General features: G+C 45.0%; 2 protein-coding genes across 5 annotated transcripts in view; both read right to left on the bottom strand.

The window, feature by feature from the left end:
- Positions 1-950: 950 nt before the first annotated feature.
- zfand5b (zinc finger, AN1-type domain 5b) lies at positions 951-9,013 on the bottom strand. The gene is made up of 6 exons (XM_076303689.1): positions 8,878-9,013; positions 6,019-6,174; positions 5,727-5,814; positions 5,380-5,486; positions 4,402-4,527; positions 951-2,648 (listed from the first exon to the last, which is right to left on the bottom strand). The coding sequence occupies exons 2-6, from the start codon at positions 6,170-6,172 to the stop codon at positions 2,500-2,502; spliced, it is 624 nt and encodes a 207-aa protein (XP_076159804.1). The 5' UTR covers positions 6,173-6,174; positions 8,878-9,013; the 3' UTR covers positions 951-2,499.
- A 2,421-nt stretch (positions 9,014-11,434) lies between these two features.
- The window catches only part of erbin (erbb2 interacting protein), a 56,609-nt gene continuing 45,055 nt past the window's right edge, over positions 11,435-22,988 (bottom strand). The window contains exons 17-25 of one of the 4 annotated variants that reach the window (XM_076303680.1): positions 21,851-22,012; positions 21,111-21,228; positions 20,364-20,550; positions 18,693-20,136; positions 18,337-18,396; positions 17,305-17,457; positions 15,375-15,467; positions 14,947-15,021; positions 11,435-13,978 (exon numbers count right to left, since the gene is read on the bottom strand). In XM_076303680.1, the coding sequence (XP_076159795.1) occupies positions 13,871-13,978; positions 14,947-15,021; positions 15,375-15,467; positions 17,305-17,457; positions 18,337-18,396; positions 18,693-20,136; positions 20,364-20,550; positions 21,111-21,228; positions 21,851-22,012 (2,400 nt within the window). In that variant the 3' untranslated portion in view covers positions 11,435-13,870. The remainder of the gene's footprint in view (positions 13,979-14,946; positions 15,022-15,374; positions 15,468-17,304; positions 17,458-18,336; positions 18,397-18,692; positions 20,137-20,363; positions 20,551-21,110; positions 21,229-21,850; positions 22,013-22,988) is intronic. The other 3 variants (XM_076303682.1, XM_076303681.1, XM_076303683.1) reach the window with 3 other exon arrangements.

The raw sequence follows: 22,988 nt of genomic DNA, 5'->3' as shown, positions 1-22,988 counted from the left end.
GTAGTGTAACTTACTGGGGTTAGGGTCAGAAAAGTGTTTCCTTATGCATTTCCCTGGGGGTAAAGGTAGCACAGGGGAGAACATGAGTATGTTGTTGGTGATGTATGTTGGTAAACAAATACATGGAAATTAAATTTAGTTGTAATGCCCATTTTAAGTCACCGGTGACGAGCCAAAGTCTGATCACAAACACTGGGTTCGATGGGTAAAATTATAAAACACCTTAAACTATTGATGCCCCTGGGTTAGAATGATGCACCCGATCGAATCGATCCATGATTTCTATTCAAGAATTTCCTTGAATGAGTCAAATCTAAGGAGGGCCACTAGTGCAGGGGTGTCAAACATAAGGCCCGGGGGCCGAATAAGGCCCGCCAGCAGGTTTCATACGGCCCCCCAGATGTTCTGGGTAGGAAGGGGAAAATAGAAGGGAAAAAAAAAAAAAAAAAAAAGGTCGTCTTCAACAATGTGTAATAAGCAATATCTCTACGATACATTGATTAAACCTAGCACTACAAACCATCCTCAGGAAGGTTGAAAGAACTGACATGGAAGTAGGTTATTTCAAGAGAGAAATGGCGTTATACATGACAGTAGCACATCATTTGTACTTGTTTGCTTATAAGTGGATATGAGGATATATGGTAAAGGAGTGTATTAAACACTCATACAGAAAAATTATAATGACCATGACAATAACGGCCCTCACAAGGTCTCATTCCAACAAATCTGGCCCACTATCTAATGAGTTTGACACCCCTGTTCTAGTGGCTTTAGCTCTAAATTAGAATAAGTAAACAAATAGTCCGATAGTCTACCAAGCTTCACTCTTTTTTTAAATAAAAACACATTTTGTCTGTACTGCACTGTACCTTGAGGCAAATGCAACTATTTTTCCCCCCCTAAAAAAAAAAACAGTTAAAGAAAAAAAAAAGGCCTGTAGAACCATATTTCATATATCTCTGTACATAATTTTATTTACATGATACAATTTAGCAGTAAATGTCAAGGTAACAAGATTATATGCGCAATACATAAATATAAAGATGGTTTGTACAAACTTGCAAAACTAAAAACTGACATAAACAGTTGCCTTTTCACATGTAATCTCACTTGCCCAGGAGTCAAGAAACAAAATGGCGATCACACTGATGGACTCAAGCACACATTCACCTCACACAAAATCCACTCTAAAGTGAAGATAGACATTTCCAAACAACTTCCAAATCTTGTGTTAACACATTTTGACGAGCAACCCAGAATACACATACACACTCCACAAAAGATCTTTACAAACTAAAAAAAGAACCAAAATAAAATGTTCATTACAGAAGTGAATTGATCAAAAACAACAGACCATTGCTATCAACCCCCACATCATTCATCTTTACAAATGTTTTAGCACAAGCCATGCAGATCAACCCTCCCCTCCCCTAACAACGCATAAGACAAATCAATAAGGAGAAAGAAGGGAAAAAAAAAAAAAGAAAGGTCACTGGACTTCTAAATCAAAGCCTGTCACATCAACACTCATGTCAAGTTGCAGCGATAAAGGACCAATCACCTTTCTCAATCTCACATGTGAGGGAGAGTTATGCTTAAATGGCTGTATGACACCTCTTTTCCCTCTTAACATACACACGGACAGACACACACACACACACACACACACACACACACACAGGCATTAACTCCACACTGACCATCCCTCATAGTCCAGAAGGCTGCAGGTAGATGCATGAGTGTACTCTGATTTCAGCCAAACATCTTGATGGGTTTACAAAGTGTTAATTAAATAAACAATTAAAATGGAGGCATATGTTTACAATTAACAGGCTTGCAGGTTGCTGCCAGGTGAAAACATGCCCATTTATACTCATGATACTCGTATCCACGCATACTGCTACATGCACTCTTTTTTCTTTGTCTCAGACAAACACACACACGCACACAGAACAGGCCATTCAGTAGCCTGCAAGTTAGGTTGCCCTGACAAACAGTCAGGATGGGGGAGTAAACAGTCTTCAGTGGATCTTATTGGCTATTGCCGCCCAAGCCCTGCTCCCCCTAGCCCCCCCCCCCTTCCCTCCCCCTACACAGAGATGGACAGAGACAATCACATTGTGGATCTCATCACAATCAGCACAGGGACACCAACCAGCCAATCAGATGCTCCTACAAACTAACAGGCGTGACGCAGGGCCAAAACCACCCTGGTCAACTAACATGTTTAAACTTTTTTTTTTTTGTTCTTTCGCCTTTTTTTACAAAGAAAAGTGAAGCTTAAACACCAGAAAGAGGAAAGGCCTGGAGAGTTGGGGCAGAAGGGGATAACGGATGGAGGGGGGAGGGGGAAATCGCTCCATGCACCAGCTGAAGACACATCTTGTAATTTTTAAAAAACTAAGTCTTTCCATCGCTGGAGAATGCGAGTCCATTAGTCAATCGGTCCTGCCGAGCAGGATGCAACAGAACGGTGAGGCAGAACCGTACGAGTCCTTATATTCTCTGGATCTTGTCGGCCACCACCACTGGGTTCTCCTTACGGATCTTGGCTGCCGCCTCGGCCTTGTAGTCGTAAGGGCAGTTGTGCTTGTCGGAGTAGCGGTGAATGCCACAGAAGATGTTTCCACAGCGACAGTCAAACCCTGCAGAGGCAAGACATACAGGGGTCACAAACAATTCTTCCATGGAGATACTAATGTTCTGTTGATGCTAAGCTCAGGGTTATCCACTTAATGCAATTTACATAATGCAACACAATGAGATGTTGGCAACATGAAGTTGAACACAACTTAACTTTTTAATTATTAACAGTCTCTGATAGAGTTAGATGATACAAAGCCTTCTCGTCTCTGCGCGTGCAATAACTGTCTGAAGCACCCACCGTTAGCATAGCTTAGCATAGTTCAGTGGGGTGAAGTAGGCAACTAGCCTATAGCACCCAAAAGTGATAAAAACTCCCAGGAGTTGTGACTTTATTTTTTTTATTTAAGTTTAAATTAAGTTTAAAAAAAACTGTTACTTAAAGACTTAAATTTAAAAAAAAAAGAAAGAAAAAAAAAATGTGGGCAGCCGTGGCCCACTGGTTAGCACTCTGGACTTGTAACCGGAGGGTTGCTTGAACAACTCCATAGGAAACAACAGGGAGGTATAAAATTACAAATTAATGGTTACTTATGGAGTTTACTTCCTAAAAAAACCCCGACGGATAACCATGGTCAAACGTTGTAATACCAGTACCCTGAGAGGCTAGGAAACAGGGAATATTTCATCAACAGCAGCCTAGAGGACGTCTCTCAGGTTTGCAACAGTGATGTAATGTAGGCTACTAAGCCAACAACGTGGGCACAGTAACTAGGTCCCTCCCTGTTAAATCCCAAGATGAAAATGCTCATTAGCCAACACTATATTCTTACTACATCGAATGTTAATGTAGCCTAACATATCTCAGTCTCAATCTTCTTCCACTAGCTAGCTAGCTAGCATTGACGTCAGTGGTTTTTGTGCAATGATCTGGCTACTCGCCTCCACTTTAAGCTTGTCACCATGCATGTATTTTAAGTTTTGAATATACCTCTCCATAGCATAATTAAGTCCCTTTTGATTGCTTCTGGAGGAAATTACATTCTTTATCGACCAAAAGGTCCTGCTTTGATAGAAACTTGCCAAGTCTGGTTTGTTTGTCCGAGTTTCACACAGTAACAATGGGGGGGGGGGGGGGGGGGGGGGGGGGGGGCTTAGCGACAGGTCAATTGAAACTGCCCACCTCAATGAGCTACGCTAGGCTCACGGTGGGAGCTTCAGACTGAGTTATTGCACACACAGATGAGAAGGGTATGTATAATCTTATATAACTCTAGGAGAGATGGTGAATAAGCCAATTTTTACAAAATGCTGACGTGTTCCTTTAAAAGGCAGCTGTGTTTTATGATGTGTGACTATGGGCCTTTATCACCCTTTCCCTAAGAGTGAAACTGATTAGCATCATAAACAGTAAAACACGGAATATCAGATGGAAGTAGACCTTTTATTGTAAACATGTGCGGGTCTACACACACACACAATAATAAATGGAGTAAGATGGAAGACATTCTGTATTTTCCAGGGCATCCAAAACGTATACTTTATGGTGTTTTAAATATTTAACGTTTTAGCTTTCAATGAAAATGACTGATGTAAATGTCCTTTTTCTATTGAGGCCATGGCAAAGTTCAAAGCACTATATCAAACCCTACTCCTTCACAAAAATGGCCTCCACGCCACAAGTGTCACTCCGTAATTGAGCGAGAGAGTCAGCAGGCTTCTGTTTGGAAAAGGCCCCGTGTGGACATGCATGTCTGGACACAGGAAACAATGCAGGTGTAGTGGTCAAGTGGTGGCGATGGTGGAAGTCCTTACCTGTGAGGCCAACCTTCTTCCTGCAGCTGAAGCAGCGGTTCTTCTTGGGTTTGGGGGGCTCTGGTGCTCTGGCTTCCTCAGCTCCGTCTGTGGCCAGATTGGGAGAGGCCACAGGCTGGGTCAGCACTGGGGGAGACAGAAAACACCACATCAGATATGCTGGTCCAATAGAGTAGATGGTATGATGTGAATGATTACATGAAATTTGAGCATTTGGTATTTTTGGCTGAAGAATATACATGAGAAAAAAAAAAAAAATGCACAAAAAATGAATGTCATCATTCACATCATACTAATGCCAAGGCATTGCACTGGCGTTAAGGATGTGACAAAATGTCCTTTTTCCGTGGAATTGCCCTAGAAGTGTGACGTTCCGTTTCCATGATGGCAGTGTCACTGGATCTGAACAAACTTTCGAAGTGGCATCAACATCATTCAATGTAGACATGTGGCATCATTTCTACCTTAATTGTTTTAAAATGTAGGCTATAGCCGTTTAAACAAAATATTTCACGACTTAAAAGTCTGGCAGCGGTCAAGTGTGACGTTCGAGTGAAGTAAAGCCAAGGCACGTGCGTGAATTTACGTGAGTTTAACTGCAGGCTGTGAAGTTAAATACTGGTCTCTTTTACGGAGGAAACCCATGACGAAATAAAACTCACAAATTTGATCGAGTTTGTATGAATACATGTAGTATGTGATTCTAATGGTGTAAAAAAAATGATACTAACGTCATGGAAACATTGTAAAATTATTCAAATAGATTGAGAAAGCCACCGCTATGGTCATATCTATGGTTAGATTGATTTGTTTAGATCCAGTGAAATTGCTACCTTGGCAACGCCATGTCATGGCTTTTGTACTCTATTCATTTAAAATGAGACGGTAAACTCAAATATTCATACATTTCACAAAAACACCTGCAGAGCAGGTTTCTCGTGTTTCAGCTCACACTCTACAGACCACACACACACTCACCTGGCTCTATGTTCTCTGGCGCCTCCTCCTGGCAGGAGATGCTCATCTCAGTCATCTGCTGTGTGACTGGCAGAGCTGCTGCTGCCGCTGCTACTGCAGCCGATGCACTGGAGACATGACACATGATCCGTTACTCACACAAACATGCCACTGCACACGCCATGATGCATTCAATATATTATGAACTTAAATTATCAACTCTGACACACACACACACTTTTCCACTGTTCTTTTTTTTTAATCCAACTTTTAACAGTAACAATACTTCAAATCAAACACTAAAAGCTCATCTCACAAACAGCCTCCACAGATAACCCTCTGCAGCACCACTTGGTATTCACCCTCACCTGGCTGACTCCATCCCACTGACTGCTTCACTCAGAGTGGCCTCTATCCGCTGGATGGCCGAGACCTCAGAGGAGGGACCACTGGAACCTATATATACACAAACACAAAAAATGCCACCATGAACTCTGAATTACATGGGTATCTATGACGCATGTATGAATAAAGGCACATAAACTTCATAAAAGTTATTGCACAAAGGCAGTTACTAACTCACAAAAAGTCTTGATAAAGAAAATAATAGTTATAATATTAGAATAAGGAAGTGATGTCAGATGTTGGCATGCTCCTTACCCATAGAGCTGAGTGGGCTGACTCCACTGTTCTGTCGGTTCAGATGCTCCTTGTAGCACACTGAGCACATGCCATTGGTGCGTGGGTTGCCATAGAAACCACAGCCAGTGGTGCACAGAATGGGCACTGGGCTTGAGTTAGTTTCCTGGGCCATGACTGTTGAGGAATCACAAACACAAAAATCAGCATGTAGGCTCTGACCAGAGAAAATGGAACTGGACTGAAGTGGAATGGGAGTCTATCTAGTGTGACCTATGGGAAGCCCTGAACAGGCAACAATACGTGGTGCGCCAATTGCATACAGAAGTAAACAACTATATTTTCTGTGTAAGGAATCCTCCAATGCATGGCTATTGCAAGGCAAATCTGTAGAGCCTGTAGATGTAAGCCAGGTTGAATGAGATATGCTGTGTAAAGCTTATTTGGGTAATCAATAACAGTGCAAGCATGTACAACTGAAAGTGTGGGAACACGTCACAAAAGTGCCCTCCTAAGCAACACTGCTCCTTTCAGACACGCGACAGGGACAAAGCGCATGGAGCAGCTGGCTCAGAGGCTCGGGACATTCTGTTCAGATGGGGCCAGATAACACTATACCCCCACCACCCCCTTCCAAACACACAGGACAAGGACAAAACAAGCATGGCATGCTTGGCTTCTTAGACAGAGGTCCCTGGTGCAACTATTACAATGTGCTTTCAACAACCACATTTTTCACATGAAATGCGAGCTTATGACTCGCATGCCCATTCTTTTGGAGACTTGGAATAATACTTCACACATAAATTTAAGTCACACACTGTGGCCTTAGGAACCCACTGCAACAGCTCAATCACGTGCGTGCCTGCTGACTGCACATGGACGCTGGTATTAACTTTCAGTCACAAGGGTGCAATGTGACATGTGGATCTCAAAGACACACGCAACCGGGGCCAAACACAACCACGGCTGACGCTATTTATATCGACGGAAGCCCAGCTATGGAACTATTACATCACAGTGCGTGGCCCGCCTGCTTGCGACGCGTAGCTTCGTCCAAGCTCACACACGTTGCGAGGCAGTCCCGCTATTGTTTATTTTTTGAAACCACAGATGTTGAACCGTCTGGCCCAACATGTTTCGTCACATCACCCACCCTGCCAAAGGTCCCAGCAGACTGGTGTTCTAAGCCGCAAAACATTATCGCTAGCTACCTTAGCTTTTAGCTTCCATTCATCTAATCCTAGGGGAATCAAAAGCAAGACCTTATACTTATTCATTTAGTAGACTTTACAATTGTAATTCAGGCCGAATATTAATTTATCAATCTCACTGACTTATTTGCATTTAGACAATTGTCATGTGGCTCTTAGCCGGTGCATCAGTTGCCATTTTTTGGTAAAATATATCTAAAATGTATAGCAGTGCTAATGAGTTAAGTGATGAGTTGTCCAAAGAGTAAATACCAGTGAACCATATGATTATGTTAAGTTAAATAGCAATCGTAGCTAGAAACCACCCTACATGCGACAGGCATCATGTTAACGTTACTGCTCGCTGTCTGATTCAGACAGTCTTAAGTGGACTTGCAACATTTGTTTCGAGGCAATTGAAGACACAAATGAGGCAATATTACAACATCTATAGACAACGTGGATTACAAATCGACACCGAATGTGTCAGCGCCTGTAGTAAATGGCAGACGCAATGGAGAAAGGCCTTGTCGTTCTCTTTAAATTCACTGAGTCATGCTAGCTAACTCTGCCAGCCAACGTTAGCATTAACGCTAACAAAAGGTTACACGAAATCGCAAGGATAAGTATCAATATTTAGTCTGTAGAAACTGCAATCAACGCCCAATTAAGAAAAAAACGATAATCAAGAAATTAACTTTACGTGCCCCGATGTTGCGTTGACATTAAAAACACATCTAACAAGTAACGTTAGTAATTTGTTAGATTATTGATCTTATGCTAACGTTAACGTTAGCCATCAAGTTCTTTGTCTCCACTTTGTTCAAAACCACTCTCTTCCTTTGTTTTTAAAATAACAACAACAATTCGGGGCGTAGAAGATGCAATCATCTAAACCCACAACGAATTGTAACATTTGGTTCCACAATATTTACCGTTACTGGATATTTTTTATCTATGGGTAACGTTACTGAAATGGAAACACGTATAGCTAGCAGTGCTAGCCAGCTAACGTGGATGCCAAGTTACACGGATGGCCAATTTACTCGTCTCATGTATGGGTAGCTAACGTTAGCTTGGTGGCTAGTTGCCTCGAAAAGTTCCTTAAAATATACCACAGTATTATGAATAAGCATCGATCAAAAAATATTGAATATGAGATGCTAATGTTATGAACAGCACAACTTAGTGTTAACGTTAAGATTCACTAATATTTCCCAGCTAGCGATAAGAAGTTGTTCTTACTCGGTAATTATGGAGATATGGTAAGTTATAACGTTAATTTTAACGAGAACTTTTGCTAACTGGGTAACTGAACGGTAGTAAGACACATATTATGGTTGTTTATTAAAACGTTAACGTTATTGTTATTCTGTAACATTAACGTTAACTGTTAGCAAAGGTTCTACGACCAGAGCCTCCTCATAAACATGTTAAACAAATGTCTCACTGTCCATAGCCATCGCTGATAAATCCAGAGTTTGGTGAGGACGTTAACTTTGGTAACGTTAAAACAATTTCACCTTAATGAACACTGAAAACCCAATGCTGACTGATGTAAGCAAAGTTAGCTTAGCTACTAGCGTTTGTAAGATAACGTTAACACGAATCCCATCGAACACAATCTCGACTTCTGAGGGGAAACGAAGCTACCTTTGCTATAAAATAAAATGGATAGCTAACTTACCGTTTTTGTACGATGAAAGGGTCTATAAACGAGGTCGGCTCAGATGTAGGGGGGGGAAAGGACTTGGCAAGTACCCTTCTGTCCGCAACGAGTTGCTCGACGCAGCTAGCTTGCGCTACTGGTTTCCGTCGCCTGTTGTTTGTTGCCTTCTTTAGTAAGAGCCTAAAGAGTGGCCTCCACCCAATCAGCAGCGTACTTTTTCCATTACGTCAGGCATAATGTGTAACGTCATGACAAAATAGAGGGTGGTGATTGGTGGAAGCTACTTTATCTGACCTGTCCTGAACATGTTTGCCCGAGTAACAATGAAATTGAGGTGTTTACAACTAGTCAAGATAGGCAAGCAGCTACATTTATACAGTAAACAGCCGTGTTGTTTTGGACATTACGATTGTACATCTTCTCTGCGTGAGTCAACTCAGTTTCATCGTTGAATGTTGAAGAATTGCACAAGAGTTAGCTAGGACCAGAGGAAGAGACATGCAAACATGTTAAGACACGCTCACTATATCCGCCTGGATATTGAACACTGGCTATAACCATCTTTTTTTGATTTGTTGACCACGTCATACTGTATTGAGCATGAGTTGTCTCACCTGTGTGTGTCTCACTCGCTTGTCCACAGTTTGAGTTGACCCTAGTGGTCCTTGGCCATGACCCGCGTCCACTGATAAGACGAACCAAGTTTGACAGTAGATTTTGACTAAGTTAGCATATTGCTTTGTGTACACTGATGTTTAGTAGGCCTTTAGTTTTCTTAATAGATTCCTTCAATTTTGCCTGTGGGTCTGATTTCTGATTTCAGTCCTTGATTATAATACATTACACTTTGGTCCACAGTTCTTTTCATGCTTTTCACGTCATACACAATTCCAGACTATATATCAACACATATCTTGAGGTGTATAATTTCATTGGTTGTGGAACTACAATCTCAACAACCCTTTGTCAGAACTGAGGACTGCCTTCAACTATTACCTCTTAGAGGCTTGAGCAAGTTAGCGCACTTACATTGCCATGGCCTGCCCTTTCCACCATGCTGATTTTTACCCATTTACAACACTGGGCTAATCTGGAGTCATATTGGACTGAATGTAATGTGAAGCTATGGCTTGAATATCTGTATTATATTCTATATATATCCAACATGTTTGGGAGAGCGCTCAGGGTTTTTGAAACGTTTTACAACTCCTGTGTTGGTTACCATGAGCACAAGCACAGTTAAATATAGCCTAGACGAGGAAGTTGATATGAGTGGTAGCTGTCAGTGGCCAGTTTCCTAGAGGGCCACTAGAAAACATTTCCTAAAAAAAGTATGTAACCTAGTACATCACAATCTTGATAAAATAGTCAGTGACCTAAGTACACACTCCAGAAAAATATTGCAGTGAAATAGTAAGAAATAATGTATTTAGTATATTCTGCCTATATCAGATATCATAGAAGATCTATCATTATTACATAGCAACCTCCTGTTTTCAGTGATTTCAGCTTTTCATAGGGGCAATGGGAGCGTTTTGAAATTGTTCAGTGTCAATGACTAAATAAGAGGCATCCTTGACTCACTACATAGGTGGTGAATCATGATATCAGCATGTATTCGGTTCTGAAAAACACCTGAAGGAGCAACACGCTCATACACGATTTGGTTCACTCTCATCCTGGGTTTTTTCAGGTCACAGATAATAGTTGATTATTACGTCATAAATTATGTAGAGGAACTGCATGCAAAACCTTGGCCCTATAGCCAATCCTAAAATATCAGATTGTATGTTTGCAGATGGCTATAAAACCATATTGTTTGGAATGTATAACAGTTCCAGAAAGGTCGCATCTGGGATAAATTCCAATTTTATATATTTAATGTTTCTATGATTGCAGTCACCATGAACTTTGCTTTAGTAGATTTTGGTGGCATCTGCTTTGGATTTTAATTGTCCTGCTCCGATTTCTCCTCACTGCACAAACAACAAACAAAATGAACACTTTCATTTTAAGAGCATTAGTTTATTTATCATTATCCACAGGTTACCTCAGAAACTGTGTAATTATGTACAAAATCTGGAATGTTGAGTAAATGCATACTGATCACCTCATCTCTAGCTGCTTGCAGACCCACCTCACCGTGAGCTCTAAGATGACTATGAGTCACTCCAGGATCACAAAATTATTGCTGGTTTCATCAATTTAGATTAACTAATGCCAAGGCGAATTTCACCTTTTTAACTTTGTAAAAGTATTTACATTTGATTATTTTTTTTCCTTTTCTCTCTACTGGAAGAAGCTAAATAAATAAAAAGGAGGGTTTGTTTAAAGATGGCAGACTATTACCACAGGTTTAGGCCCAGATTGTCTTCATCTGTACACATCTGTTGTTTGCAATGAAAAAAAAGAAAAAAAAAAGATATAAAAATATGACAGTTACAGGAATATTTCCCATTAAAATGATATCTTTCAAAACAAGCATACACACAGAGGATGCAGTGCCCACAACAAAAAGTGTTAAAATGTTTTAAAAGTTTTTAAAAAAGAAGGAAAATTGGTCACTCAACCCCCCCCCCCCCCAGAAATGAACCATGATATGAGAACCGTCCAGCAGAGTGACAGCCCACGGCACATCATCACGTCATGGGAACAGTAGACCCCACCCATCTCGAGTGAATGCTCGCTGAATGTAGGCCTGTTGTGATGTGTGTGGGTGTATGTGTGAGAGATTCTGCATCTGCAGAACATAGACACACAAACTCACAACATACAGAAAGCAGACAGTTCTGTGATGCCATTATGTGAACATGAAATTTCAAAACATTCTTTACCATACTCCAACACGATGTCATTACAAATGTACACTCATTATAAAATCAACAGTGCTTCTTGCATACAAAATAAAAGTTATAATCATCTGATGGTTTCAACATTTGTGTATTTGATCTTTTCTAAGGATTTGTGTGGCCTGCTCTGGAAACAGGCAGTAAAAAGAAAACAAAATAATAACAGTACAAAAATACAATCCCATGGTTTCTTCATGCAGTCAGTTGAGTTGAGTTCAGATCACACGCCACACACCACAGAAGTCTTCACGTTACTGTGGCCTCTCCACAGCCACCTGTGAGCCTCCAACAGCCCGGCTCAGCTTCGCAGGCAGATTGCCTCTCAGTGTTTCACCAGTTCAGCTCGGGTGTGTGTGTGTGTGTGTGTGTGTGTGTGTGTGTGTGTGTGTGTGTGTGTGTGTGTGTGTGTGTGTAGCGATTGACATGAATGACTCAGCTAGCTTCTCAGGGAGGCTTCTGTGATACAGGGCAGGTTGTGGGGAAAGGCAAAGGAGCTTTATGCAGTCCACTCAAAAGTCTTTGCCATTAAAAAAAAGCAGAAAGTTAATTCCTGCAAAGTCTTATAAAATGTAGCCATAAAAAAAAATGCTGTATCACAACTGATATCTTCTAAAAGTTTGTTATTTGTTGTTGTCTTGTCTTTTGTTTGTATGCATGTAAAAATGCTAACAGACATCTCTTTTGTTGCAGGAAAAAAATAAAAGCTCTTGCTCTATTGCTGTTCCAGCCCGTTGTGCTGTGCGTTCTGCAGGTGAGTGAGTATTGCTCAGGTGATGAAGGGCTCATGCCTCCTCCTCTTCCTCCCTGGGTGAGCTCAGGGGTCTTGGCACTTGTCTAACCAACAGTAAAAGTCACAGGAAGCAAGTCAGCGAAGGAGAGGACAGGGGCGTCCTGTCAGTCTGGACCAAGTTTAGCGGCAAGGCAGATCACACGTGTGTGAGTGTGTATGTATGCGATGTTCCTTTGTCCATCACTCTCACATAAAGACATACAGAAGTGAGTTTGGAGAGGGGAAGCCCTTTAGGACCCCATGAGATGGCATAAGACCATTTAGAGCACCCCCAGCCACACACACACACACACACACACACACACACACCCACACACAGGACTGGGTTACCAATGCATCCAAGATAATTCCAGAAATGGTGGTTGCCTCCTTTCATCAGGCTCCAGACTTCTGACAGACTTTGGTTTTTCTCCCTCACGCCTCTCCTCCTCCTCCGCTCCCTTTTTCTTCTAACATTTCTCCTCCACATCTCCACGTCTCCTCGTTCTCCTCCTCGTGCTCCTCCTCGCGCTCCTCCTAGCGCTGTGACCAGGCAGGTAGGGCCCAGCCGACAGAAAGCAACTCCACAAACCAAATGGAAGGAAGAGGAAGAAAATAAAATCCCCATCCACAACAATCTCTTATTGCGTACTCTTGAAGTCTCCCATGCTGTATCTCCAGGTGGTGGGAACAGAAGCGGGTCAGGGTGAGGGAAAAGGACAGCACAGCTGAGGCGAGACTGAGGGAAAGCAGGTAAGCCGTTGGGGTCGGACAGGAGGGAAGGAGACCCTGGCAGCGTCCCCCTCCGCTCTGGCCAATTCCCAACTTCCTTGCTGTGGGTCAAGTTGTCCAGCGGGGTTCCTTCAGATCGACGTGCCTGTCCTCCGTAAACACATGCGAGTATTCCAACGCTCTCTCGTTCTCACACATCGCTCCACCAAACCCGTCTGAAGCCCTCCCTCCGCTCCTTAAATTCAAGTCAAGCTTGTGACAAAGGTATGTGGATGGAAGCAGAGGGAAAGCCTGCCCCCTGTTGGTGATCTGCAGTCAGTGCTGAGGGTGAATCATCATTACAAAAACATAATAACTCTTAAGAGAGTGTCTCTGTACAGTTGCTCTGCTGCCGACTACACAAGCCGACAGCAATTCCACAGTGAAGGTATCTATTAGGGGTTTGTCCAAAAAAAATAAGATCAAAATGAAAAACATGCTCCACTCTCCCATGCGACTGTCCGCACGCAGTCCAGTGGTTTAAAACTCCCTCCCTCTTGTCCAGCACCCGCGGCCAGTGTCTGGACAGCTGGCTCTTTTAAAAACAACGTTGACATTCAGGTTTGGTTGGCCTGGTCCCCCTCCCTCTGTCTCTCTGTTGATCTCCGTGGGGTGCGCGGGTCTATGCGGACATCTCACGGATGATAATCAGGTCCACAGTGCTGGGGAAGGTCTTCAGCAGGGACACAGCATAGCTGTGGTCGATGTTGATGAAGCTATAACCGTTGGCCTTAAGGAAGAGAGGGAGAGAAGTCGAGGGAGAAGAGAGGGAGAGGAGTTGAGGGAGAAGAGAGGGAGAGAAGTCGAGGGAGAAGAGGGGGAGAGAAGTCGAGGGAGAAGAGAGGGAGAGAAGTCGAGGGAGAGAAGTCGAGGGAGAAGAGAGGGAGAGGAGTCGAGGGAGAAGAGAGGGAGAGAAGTCGAGGGAGAGAAGTCGAGGGAGAACAGAGGGAGAGAAGTCGAGGGAGAAGAGAGGGAGAGAAGTCGAGGGAGAAGAGAGGGAGAGAAGTCGAGGGAGAGAAGTCGAGGGAGAAGAGAGGGAGAGAAGTCGAGGGAGAAGAGAGGGAGAGAAGTCGAGGGAGAAGAGAGGGAGAGGAGTCGAGGGAGAAGAGAGGGAGAGGAGTCGAGGGAGAAGAGAGGGAGAGAAGTCGAGGGAGAAGAGAGGGAGAGAAGTCGAGGGAGAAGACAGGGAGAGTGGAGTCGAGGGAGAAGAGAGGGAGAGTGGAGTCGAGGGAGAAGAGAGGGAGAGTGGAGTCGAGGGAGAGAGGAGTCGAGGGAGAAGAGAGAGCAGAGGAGTAGTGGAGGGAAGAGATGAGAAGCAGAGAGATGGTTAGGGGGTCACCTTTAACAGACTGCAGGAAGTAGTGTTAATGTGATACCAAAATTATGACTTCCCTACCATCTCATGCCTAAGTATTTCCATACCAATCGCTATTCAGATACTTAAACAATACTGAAACCACATCAATAATAAAGGTCATTATTGGTAGAGTGCAAAATTTGAGGTTAGACAGGGATTCAAAGTGATAGACAGAGAGGGATAGAGAGCTGAAGGCAGCAGATTACATGATCAGATTATGACAAGTGTGTGAGTGTGTGTGTGTGTGTGTGTGTGTGTGTGTGTGTGTGTGTGTGTGTGTGTGTGTGTGTGGTGTCTAGTGTAGTAGGTGTTGTGACGGGTGAAAGACGAGCTGCTCCTACCTGGATGATTTTGTCTCCAGGCTGTAGAAGTTGAGATGCAGGGCCTTCTGGCTGAACTCGTGTCACAAAGATGCCCTACAAGGCCAGAGAGCAAATGTCACAGTGAAGCTCAGGAACACGTCCAAGCTGTGCTCTGTACACCCCATCATTACTATGCCCTCACAATAACAGAACATCCACTAAAAATAATAAAACCATATGATCATTTTAACTAGGAAATTGTTTGATCAACAAATTCACATACATTTCTAAAATGGTTTTGAATAATTGCAGTGCATCACATGCAGTATATGACATATTCATTGGACTCTACACGGCATACTCATTCCCATATTCTAACAGGTGTACAAAAATGCCCCATTTATCCTAGTGTCTGTACTAAGGTGTGTACAGTCTGTACTAAAGGTGTTCTGAAGATGAAGACCTACATTATCATCTGGTCTGAAGGGGTTTCCCCGTCCTCCTACTCCTCCTGATATGCTGAAGCCCAGCTCAGGGTTCTTCTCCATCTTCACGCGGATCTGAAACATTCACCACATTCACCTTCATCATGTGGTTATGCAATGGCTTTTGGCAGATGCTTTCTCCCAAAGTGACTTGCAACAATAAGATGATCAGTCGTACACTAAAATAATTAGAATCTCCCAACTAAGATGGTCAAAGACTCTCTACAGCCCAGGGATAGAGAGCTGCTTTCCTAATCAAATCATTATTTTGCATTTAATAGAATATTTTCTTACAAGGAAATATTGGTGTATGGCCATATACAGTATACATGTCACTTAAGATTATTAACCTATATTGCAAACTACATGAATTTCTATAGAGCATTTACACTGATAAATAACCATGAACAGCATACTCTTTACCAACCTGAGTTGTTCTTACTGGTCAGAAGCCTATCAACATCTACACACACACACACACAAGCTTGTTAACTTTATCATCTCTTTAACAAGCTTGTTTTTCACACCTCACTAAATAACGCCTCATTCAGGTGCTAATCACCTAAACAGACCCCATTCCCACCTCAGCACAACCCCCACCCCCCTCCCAACCAACACGTCATTTACACATCAATGAAAACACAAAGAGGAACTGTGGGGCAATAGAACTAGCAAAGTTTTTTGAAAGCAATACCATATAGTACTTACAGCAGTGTTTCCCATACATTGACTTATTTGTGGCAGCCCACCACAATATCAACATTGACCACCACACAATGATTTTCCAGGATTTACTAAATTGTGCTTAAATCTGGTTAGCATCATAACCACGCTGTGCTAATTTGTTAAAAACTGTTGTATTCAAGTTAATTCTGCAAACCAACCACCACAAATGGAATTCAATTCTCTGGGGAAACACTGTACAGGGCGTTCAGAACTTTCTGCACAGCTTGTTGAATAAAACCACTTCAAGAACGAAGGTACACTCATGTTTGTGAAGGAGCAGACACACAAACAGGGCGCTTTGAACAGGGTTGAAAACAGTATTTTAACCAAAGTATGACACAGATGTTTTATTAAGACCTCAAGAAATAGTTTAAAATGGGGGTGGGGGAAGTGTAGCTTCAAAATGGTATTATAGTAAGTAGTTTTTGTTCAAAACAGGAATATTTCACCCTTTTCGCCCCTCACAATGAATTGGGTTCCTCTTTAGATACCCAGCATGTTGAAAATTGATGAAAAAGGGAATTCATACACTGTGTTACTTTAATCAAAGAAGACAGAGATGCAAGTGTCTATTCAGATGAGGTAATTTGAGAGATAATTGGTTTCAGGAGTTAAGAAACTGGACATTTGAAAGACATAAGGAAAACCGGCAAATATGGGAAGCTATATGAGGAAAATGGAGAGCTGTATGAGAAATGTCCGTTACATAAAAAAACGAACACCCAGTGAGCCCTGTCAAAAACAGAAGCATTCCCTGCTAGTGTAGGAGTGAAAGCAGGCAAGCCCACTGCTGCAGTGGAAACCCTGCTGCCCCGTAGCCATTTGTCCTTTGATCACATCTAACTGCAAAGCAACATTATCTCACCTTCACACAGACAAGCACCAGCAATAATTCAAATGTTTATCTGTAACTATCCCATTATGTGAATTGAATCACATACACTCTCACTAAGGACATCTTAATCAGAGGACCACCTGCCTCAAAGGGATTGTTTTAATAGTACACACACACACACACACACACACCTCCCCCACCTCCCACCATGGAATGACCATCTGCTTTCATCTCAACACACAATCAGCACGTATATTCTCAAGCGCTTATCACACACTCACACACACACACACACACACACACACACACACACACACAAACACACATGCACACACAAACACACATGCACACCTCCTGTAGGATCTCGTGTGGGGCGTGTGGTGGCGCCTGCGGATGCTGGGAAACCTTCATCATCAGGTAGTCGATCAGCTGTTCCCGTGAGGGGTGGCGCGCCATGCCGGGCTGACCACACGACATCTGGGGCCGCCCGTTCATCAAAGGCACCTGGACGACGTCACACGCACAGATGATTAAAATGAAAGGTCATATCCTCCAAATAGATGAACTTCACCATGATGTCTTTACACACGCAGTATACACAGAGGTAAGTCAGTCATACATGAACATAGCTAATCAGTAATACAGTGGGTGCAACCATAACCTACTTTAACACATCACGACCACCAGGGGGCGTATGGACCTACTTTCACAAGTGCACAAGGCTCTAGTGCTAGTGTCTGGGAAACATCACATGGGATCTCTTAATTAAAGCATCTGGTGATTACAAAGACTACTAAGGCTAGGGGTCACAAGGTCTTGTAGAACAACAATGCTTTTAAAAAGCCTAAACAAATAAACAGAAGCCCATTAACTTTCATAATACCTCTCTGCAAAACGTGCACACATCGTGAAAATGCTTTACGCCTGGTTTGGGAGAATAAAAAAGGAAAAGTATACCAACACATTCTTTAGAGTGCTTCTGTAATCTCATCATTCCCGGAGCCAGCTATTTTTAATGGCAGCGAGCGGATCTGCAGCCTACTTTCGTTAATACACCTTTTTGCGGAGAGCGCGCGAGGCCTTGGGGGTACTCCGTCCCATGGGAGCGCTGAGCCCAAGTCTAATCTCACCGCGCCTTAATTACAGCTCATTAATCACTGCAGGAGACGAGCTTTCGCACTGCGTTAGCCTCACAAGGCTTCGGCTGACAGGCAGGCGGGGACGGAGATCAGTGGTGAAGGTTGTTTGACAACGCAACTCTCTGGCTTTCTCAAATACAGACCATCAGATTACGTGAGCGCTCGTGCACAACTCAATTGAATGGCCAATGATGAGAAAGACAAGTCGAAAGACCTTCCAAAGAGAAGAAAGACAGGTCCTTACTTTTCTCTGTGGGTCGGAGGGGTATGCTGGGGGCCCTGGAGCCCAGAGGATCTCGTCCTGCTGGGGGAACAAGGCTCATGTTAGCAACACACTGACTGGGGACTTCCATCTCAAAGAACATACCAAGGAATCAAGAGAGCGCAGTTCCATCCTGCTGTCCGAAACATGATACAAATTATAATTTATATCAAACCAACATTAAAAACTGAAAACAATATTCAAAATATATCTTTTAATAGGAAAATGTTGGCCAAATTTCCCTCAGGATTAATATAATATATATCTATCATACAGTCACTACGATATAGTATCCATCAACACTTTAATTCCTTGTTCAGAATGATAGCACTGCTGACCTTTTCCATCTTCTTTGCCTCGATGTGGCGCATCACCTGGTTTCTCCAGTCGGCAGGCACCCTGCCCCCTCCAGCGGCCATCCCAGCCGGCCCGTCCAGCAGCGAGTGCTCGGACTTCACCCGCGGACCGGGCCTCTTGCCAGGGCTGCCCTGGGCATAGCCGAAGTCACTGACCGACATGGTCCTCTCGGGCAGCTCGTGGGGTGCGGGCCGGGCGCTGTGTGGGCGCGGCATCCCGTGGGTGCCGTCCATGCTGTAGGTGCGGGCCGAGAGCGGACGCTGCTGCCCGGCGAGGCTGGCGGCGGCCAGGGGCCCGCGGGGGCCGGCCTGCAGGTCGCGGTAGCTCAGGTAGTCGCCCTCGGGCACGGCCACGCGCCGCGGCTCCCCCATGGTCATGGACGCGGCCGAGGAGCTGCTGGTCTGCCGCTGGACACCGCTCCGCTGGGGCAGCAGCCGGGGGTCCTGCTTGGCCCACATCTGCTGCTGCTGCTGCTGGGGTGGGGGCATGGGGTACGGCGGCGCCTGGTTGCGGTTGGAGTAGTTGGTGTTGGCCAGCGAGTGCTGTGGGGGCATGTAGGCCTGGTCGGGGGGCACGGGCGTGCGCGGGGACCAGCTCTCCTTGGGCATGGCGCTGCTGGCGTACTGGACCTTGTACTGGGGCGGCGGGGGCCGGGCGGAGACGGGCGGCTTGTGCGCGGCGGCCGACAGCAGGTCGGAGGACGAGGCCGAGGAGCCGGGGTGCACCTGCAGGGGCTGGGCGCTCAGCAGCGACGCCGACTTGGAGCGGACGATGCTCTGGCCCTGCGCCCCCGCTCCCGCGGGCCCCTGCCGGCCGGCGGCCGCCTCGTACATCATCATCATCATCCCGCCGTCCGCCTCCACCGGGTAGAGGCGCATGCCGCCCGCGTCCATGTTGGCCACGCTGTGCGACTTGGTGACGGGCGGCTGCGGGGGTCCGGTGCAGCGGCGCTCGGGCGACAGCTCCTCGGTGCTGTAGGAGAGGCCGTGCTGCTCGCTGGCCGTCACGCCCGCGCACGCCGTGCTCGCCACGCTCTCGTACCGCGGCGGCGACGACCGCTCCGTCAGCCGCTCGCTGGACGGCGTCTTGGACAGCTGGTTCCCGTTCTCCAGGTTCTCCAGGGAGGCGTTGTTGTTCCGCGACAGGGTCAGTGGCGCGGGGGTGTTGTTGTCGGGGGCCATCTTGGCCACGTTCATGTTGATCTGGTCCCACCTGTTGTAGGCCTGGGGCACGCCGTTGTTCATGCTCTTGTCGATTAGGGCCAGCTTCTCCTCCATGGTCAGATCGTAGCCGGCCATGTCGTGGGCCTGTGGCGGGTAGCCATGCTGGTTCTTCAGCAGAGTGTGCAGCGCCGTGTCGGAACCATTGTAGTTCTGCAGAACCGAGCCGCCTTTCTGCAGCGTGTTCAGGTTCTCATCCTCTGGCCTGCAGGGAGAGAGATGGTGGCATCAGGAGTGTGTGTGGTGGTGGTGGGGAATATGTACTAGTGTGTGTACATGGGAATATGTAGAATGTGTTTGAAGAAACAAATGTGTATGATTGGTATGTATGTAAATGTCTATGGAGCTGAATTGTGGATGAATGAGTGTGTGAGTGTGTGTGTGTGTGTGTGTGTGTGTGTGTGTGTGTGTGTGTGTGTGTGTCTTTGTTACCTGTTCTTAGGCAACAGGTGCATCTTGGCTTCCTTCTCTGGGGTGCAGAGGGAGTTGTCCTGGCTGCTGTCGGTCGTCAGGGAGACTGAGTCAGACATGCGCGAGGGAGATGAGCAGTTGCTGTTGTTCTGGTTGCTGTTGGCAACCGTGTCATCTAGGAGCGAATCAGCATCCTTACCGTCGTCTGCTTTAGCCAACACAGAGAGGTGTTCAAATGATGTCAACAAAGATAAGAAGACTAATAATAATCTCCCACTTCCCCACTGCTTACACAAGAGCAATTACAGCAACAACGACTTCAGTACCAAAGCCTGCTTTATGCTCGTGTAAAAACACTGAGGTGTTCTGGCAAATAGTTCACCTTCACTGTTGGTGTATACCTTGTCCTTGCTGAGGGCCAGGATATTTTTGGTTTTGGTGTGTGTGTGTGTGTGTGTGTGTGTGTGTGTGTGTGTGTGTGTGTGTGTGTGTGTGTGTGTGTGTGTGTGTGTGTGTGTGTGTGTGTGTGTGTGTGTGTGTGTGTGTGTGTGTATGTGTGCGTGCACACTGTCTGTTAATGGGTGCATTTATGTCCTTGCTGAAAGCTAGGAAGTTGTGCTGTGTGCGTGAGTTGTATATTGACAAATACCTCCCTTTCCCTTGCTAAAAGTCATGAGTAGTTCTGTGAGTGTGTAAGACTGTATGTATGTATGTATGTATGTATGTATGTATGTGTGTGTGTGTGTGTGTGTACTGTGTGTTGCGTACCTTTCTTGTCCTTGCTGAGAGCCAGGACTTTGGGCTGGTTGATGGAGATCTCGATGAGAGGCGGCCGCATCTCGGCTATCTTCATCTCCTCCTCCTCTGACGACAGGTCCTCGGAGTCCTGAGGGGACGCAGAGCACAGAGGTCACCCTCTCCCCAGCCACACCAACACCCACACCATGCCTCCACACCAACACCCACACCATGCCTCCACACCAACACCCACACCATGCCTCCACACCAACACCCACACCATGCCTCCACACCAACACCCACACCATGCCTCCACATCAACACCATGCCTTTACAGCAACTCACTCAACCGGAGCTCAAACGGAGACATCTGGCCCAGTCACTGCTTGCTATGTGGCATTTTTTATCTTTCCCCCTGGGGCTAGAATGCCCTTTGGCCGTGTTTATTTTTGAAATGCATAGGGGGTAGGGGGCACAAGGTTTAATAAAGTGGCTCTCTAGAATGGAGTGGCACTCTCCACAATCTGTGCCATGAAGACTTCCCAGTTTTAGTTCACCATACGCCCACACACAACCAAACCGCAACACACTCACACACCCACTTACACAGTCACAGGAATGAAATGAAGCTCTACTACTCTGAGTTCTGTGGAACTATGTATGAGAGACGTGCAGTGAACCCAGTGGATGACTTCACAACATAGGCACTCACAAATTGGACTATTTCAAGAGAGAGCAAGTGTGTGTGTGTGTGTCTCTACTGATGCTACCTCCAGCGTGTCCTCATGGTTGACTGTGGCTCGGGGGGCATCTCCAGGGTTCATGGGGGTTCTGGGGGTGCCCTGAATGTCCGTCATCTCCCTGGGGGTCTCGCTCACCGCTGAGGCTTCCATCTCCACCGCCTTGCCATTGGGACACGGCCCCTCGATCACCTGCACAGAGGGGGATGGGAGTGGGACCCCACTATATCAGTCACAGGGTCTGGGAGGGTTTCCATGGGAGAGCTACCAACAGTCTAAAGTAACCAAGACATTGTTCCAGTAATGTTCTTATAGATCGCAATAGCTCCGTTTTGTGAGGAATTTCACACACTTCCACTCTTCTACAAACAGCAAAGAAATACTCCATTTGTATATATAAAAGACCATTATGTTACAAATTGAATAGCTTCTTGTTTTGCAATATTTGGCAAGTGGGACCTTCAAGTTCTCCTTTAACTACAATGCCAAGTATTTTAAATTAGGTTTGAATAAAATTGGAGATCAACAAAAAGTAAGTGTATTCTTGGTGCTCCTAAAGCAAACCTACTCTCAACAACCTACTACATGTAAACCTTTCCTTGAAACTCATTCAAATCATACCAGTTCTTCATTCTGACAGCAGGTCCTGTGGGCTGCCACTACCATTCTAGAGACCATGTTCTTTCTCTTCCTCTGGGTCGTACCACATCATATCTCCCATGAAAGGAGAACACATTATCAGGAGCCTCCATTAAAAGTTTTAAATGTGGGCAGCGTACCAGCATTTCCTCTTTCAGGGTAAGATTAAAGATGCATTGACGTGCATTTCCTGTTTGACCTCAGCTTGCTGGTGTAGTCATCCTACTAAGATTTTGCCCGTTTATCACCTTATTACAACATTACCTCCTGGAATGCATCACTTGTTAACCTCTCAGTTGCAACACATTTAACAGCACAAACAAGTCTGCCTTGACAGTGAAGCCAAACCGAGCTGCCTGGGTAACAGGTGCAGCTATGGAGATCAGCCCGGGGCAGAATACGTGTTGGACAATGAGGATGGTGGAGTGGACAGTCCGATTTTGCACATGGTGAGAATGTTCTCTTTTACCCAGCATTTTCACCTGTTTATCAACTTCAATTGTTTATTTTCTGGTAATGATAAAAGCAG

This window comes from Alosa pseudoharengus, unplaced genomic scaffold (assembly GCF_046254945.1).
Source record: "Alosa pseudoharengus isolate Yale_2024_CS ecotype anadromous, Long Island Sound unplaced genomic scaffold, YU_APseudo_1.1 YU_APseudo_1.1_scf_24, whole genome shotgun sequence".
Taxonomy (NCBI): domain Eukaryota; kingdom Metazoa; phylum Chordata; class Actinopteri; order Clupeiformes; family Clupeidae; genus Alosa; species Alosa pseudoharengus.
Note: the sequence above shows the minus strand (reverse complement) of the source record. Positions and strands in the feature narration are given on the sequence as shown.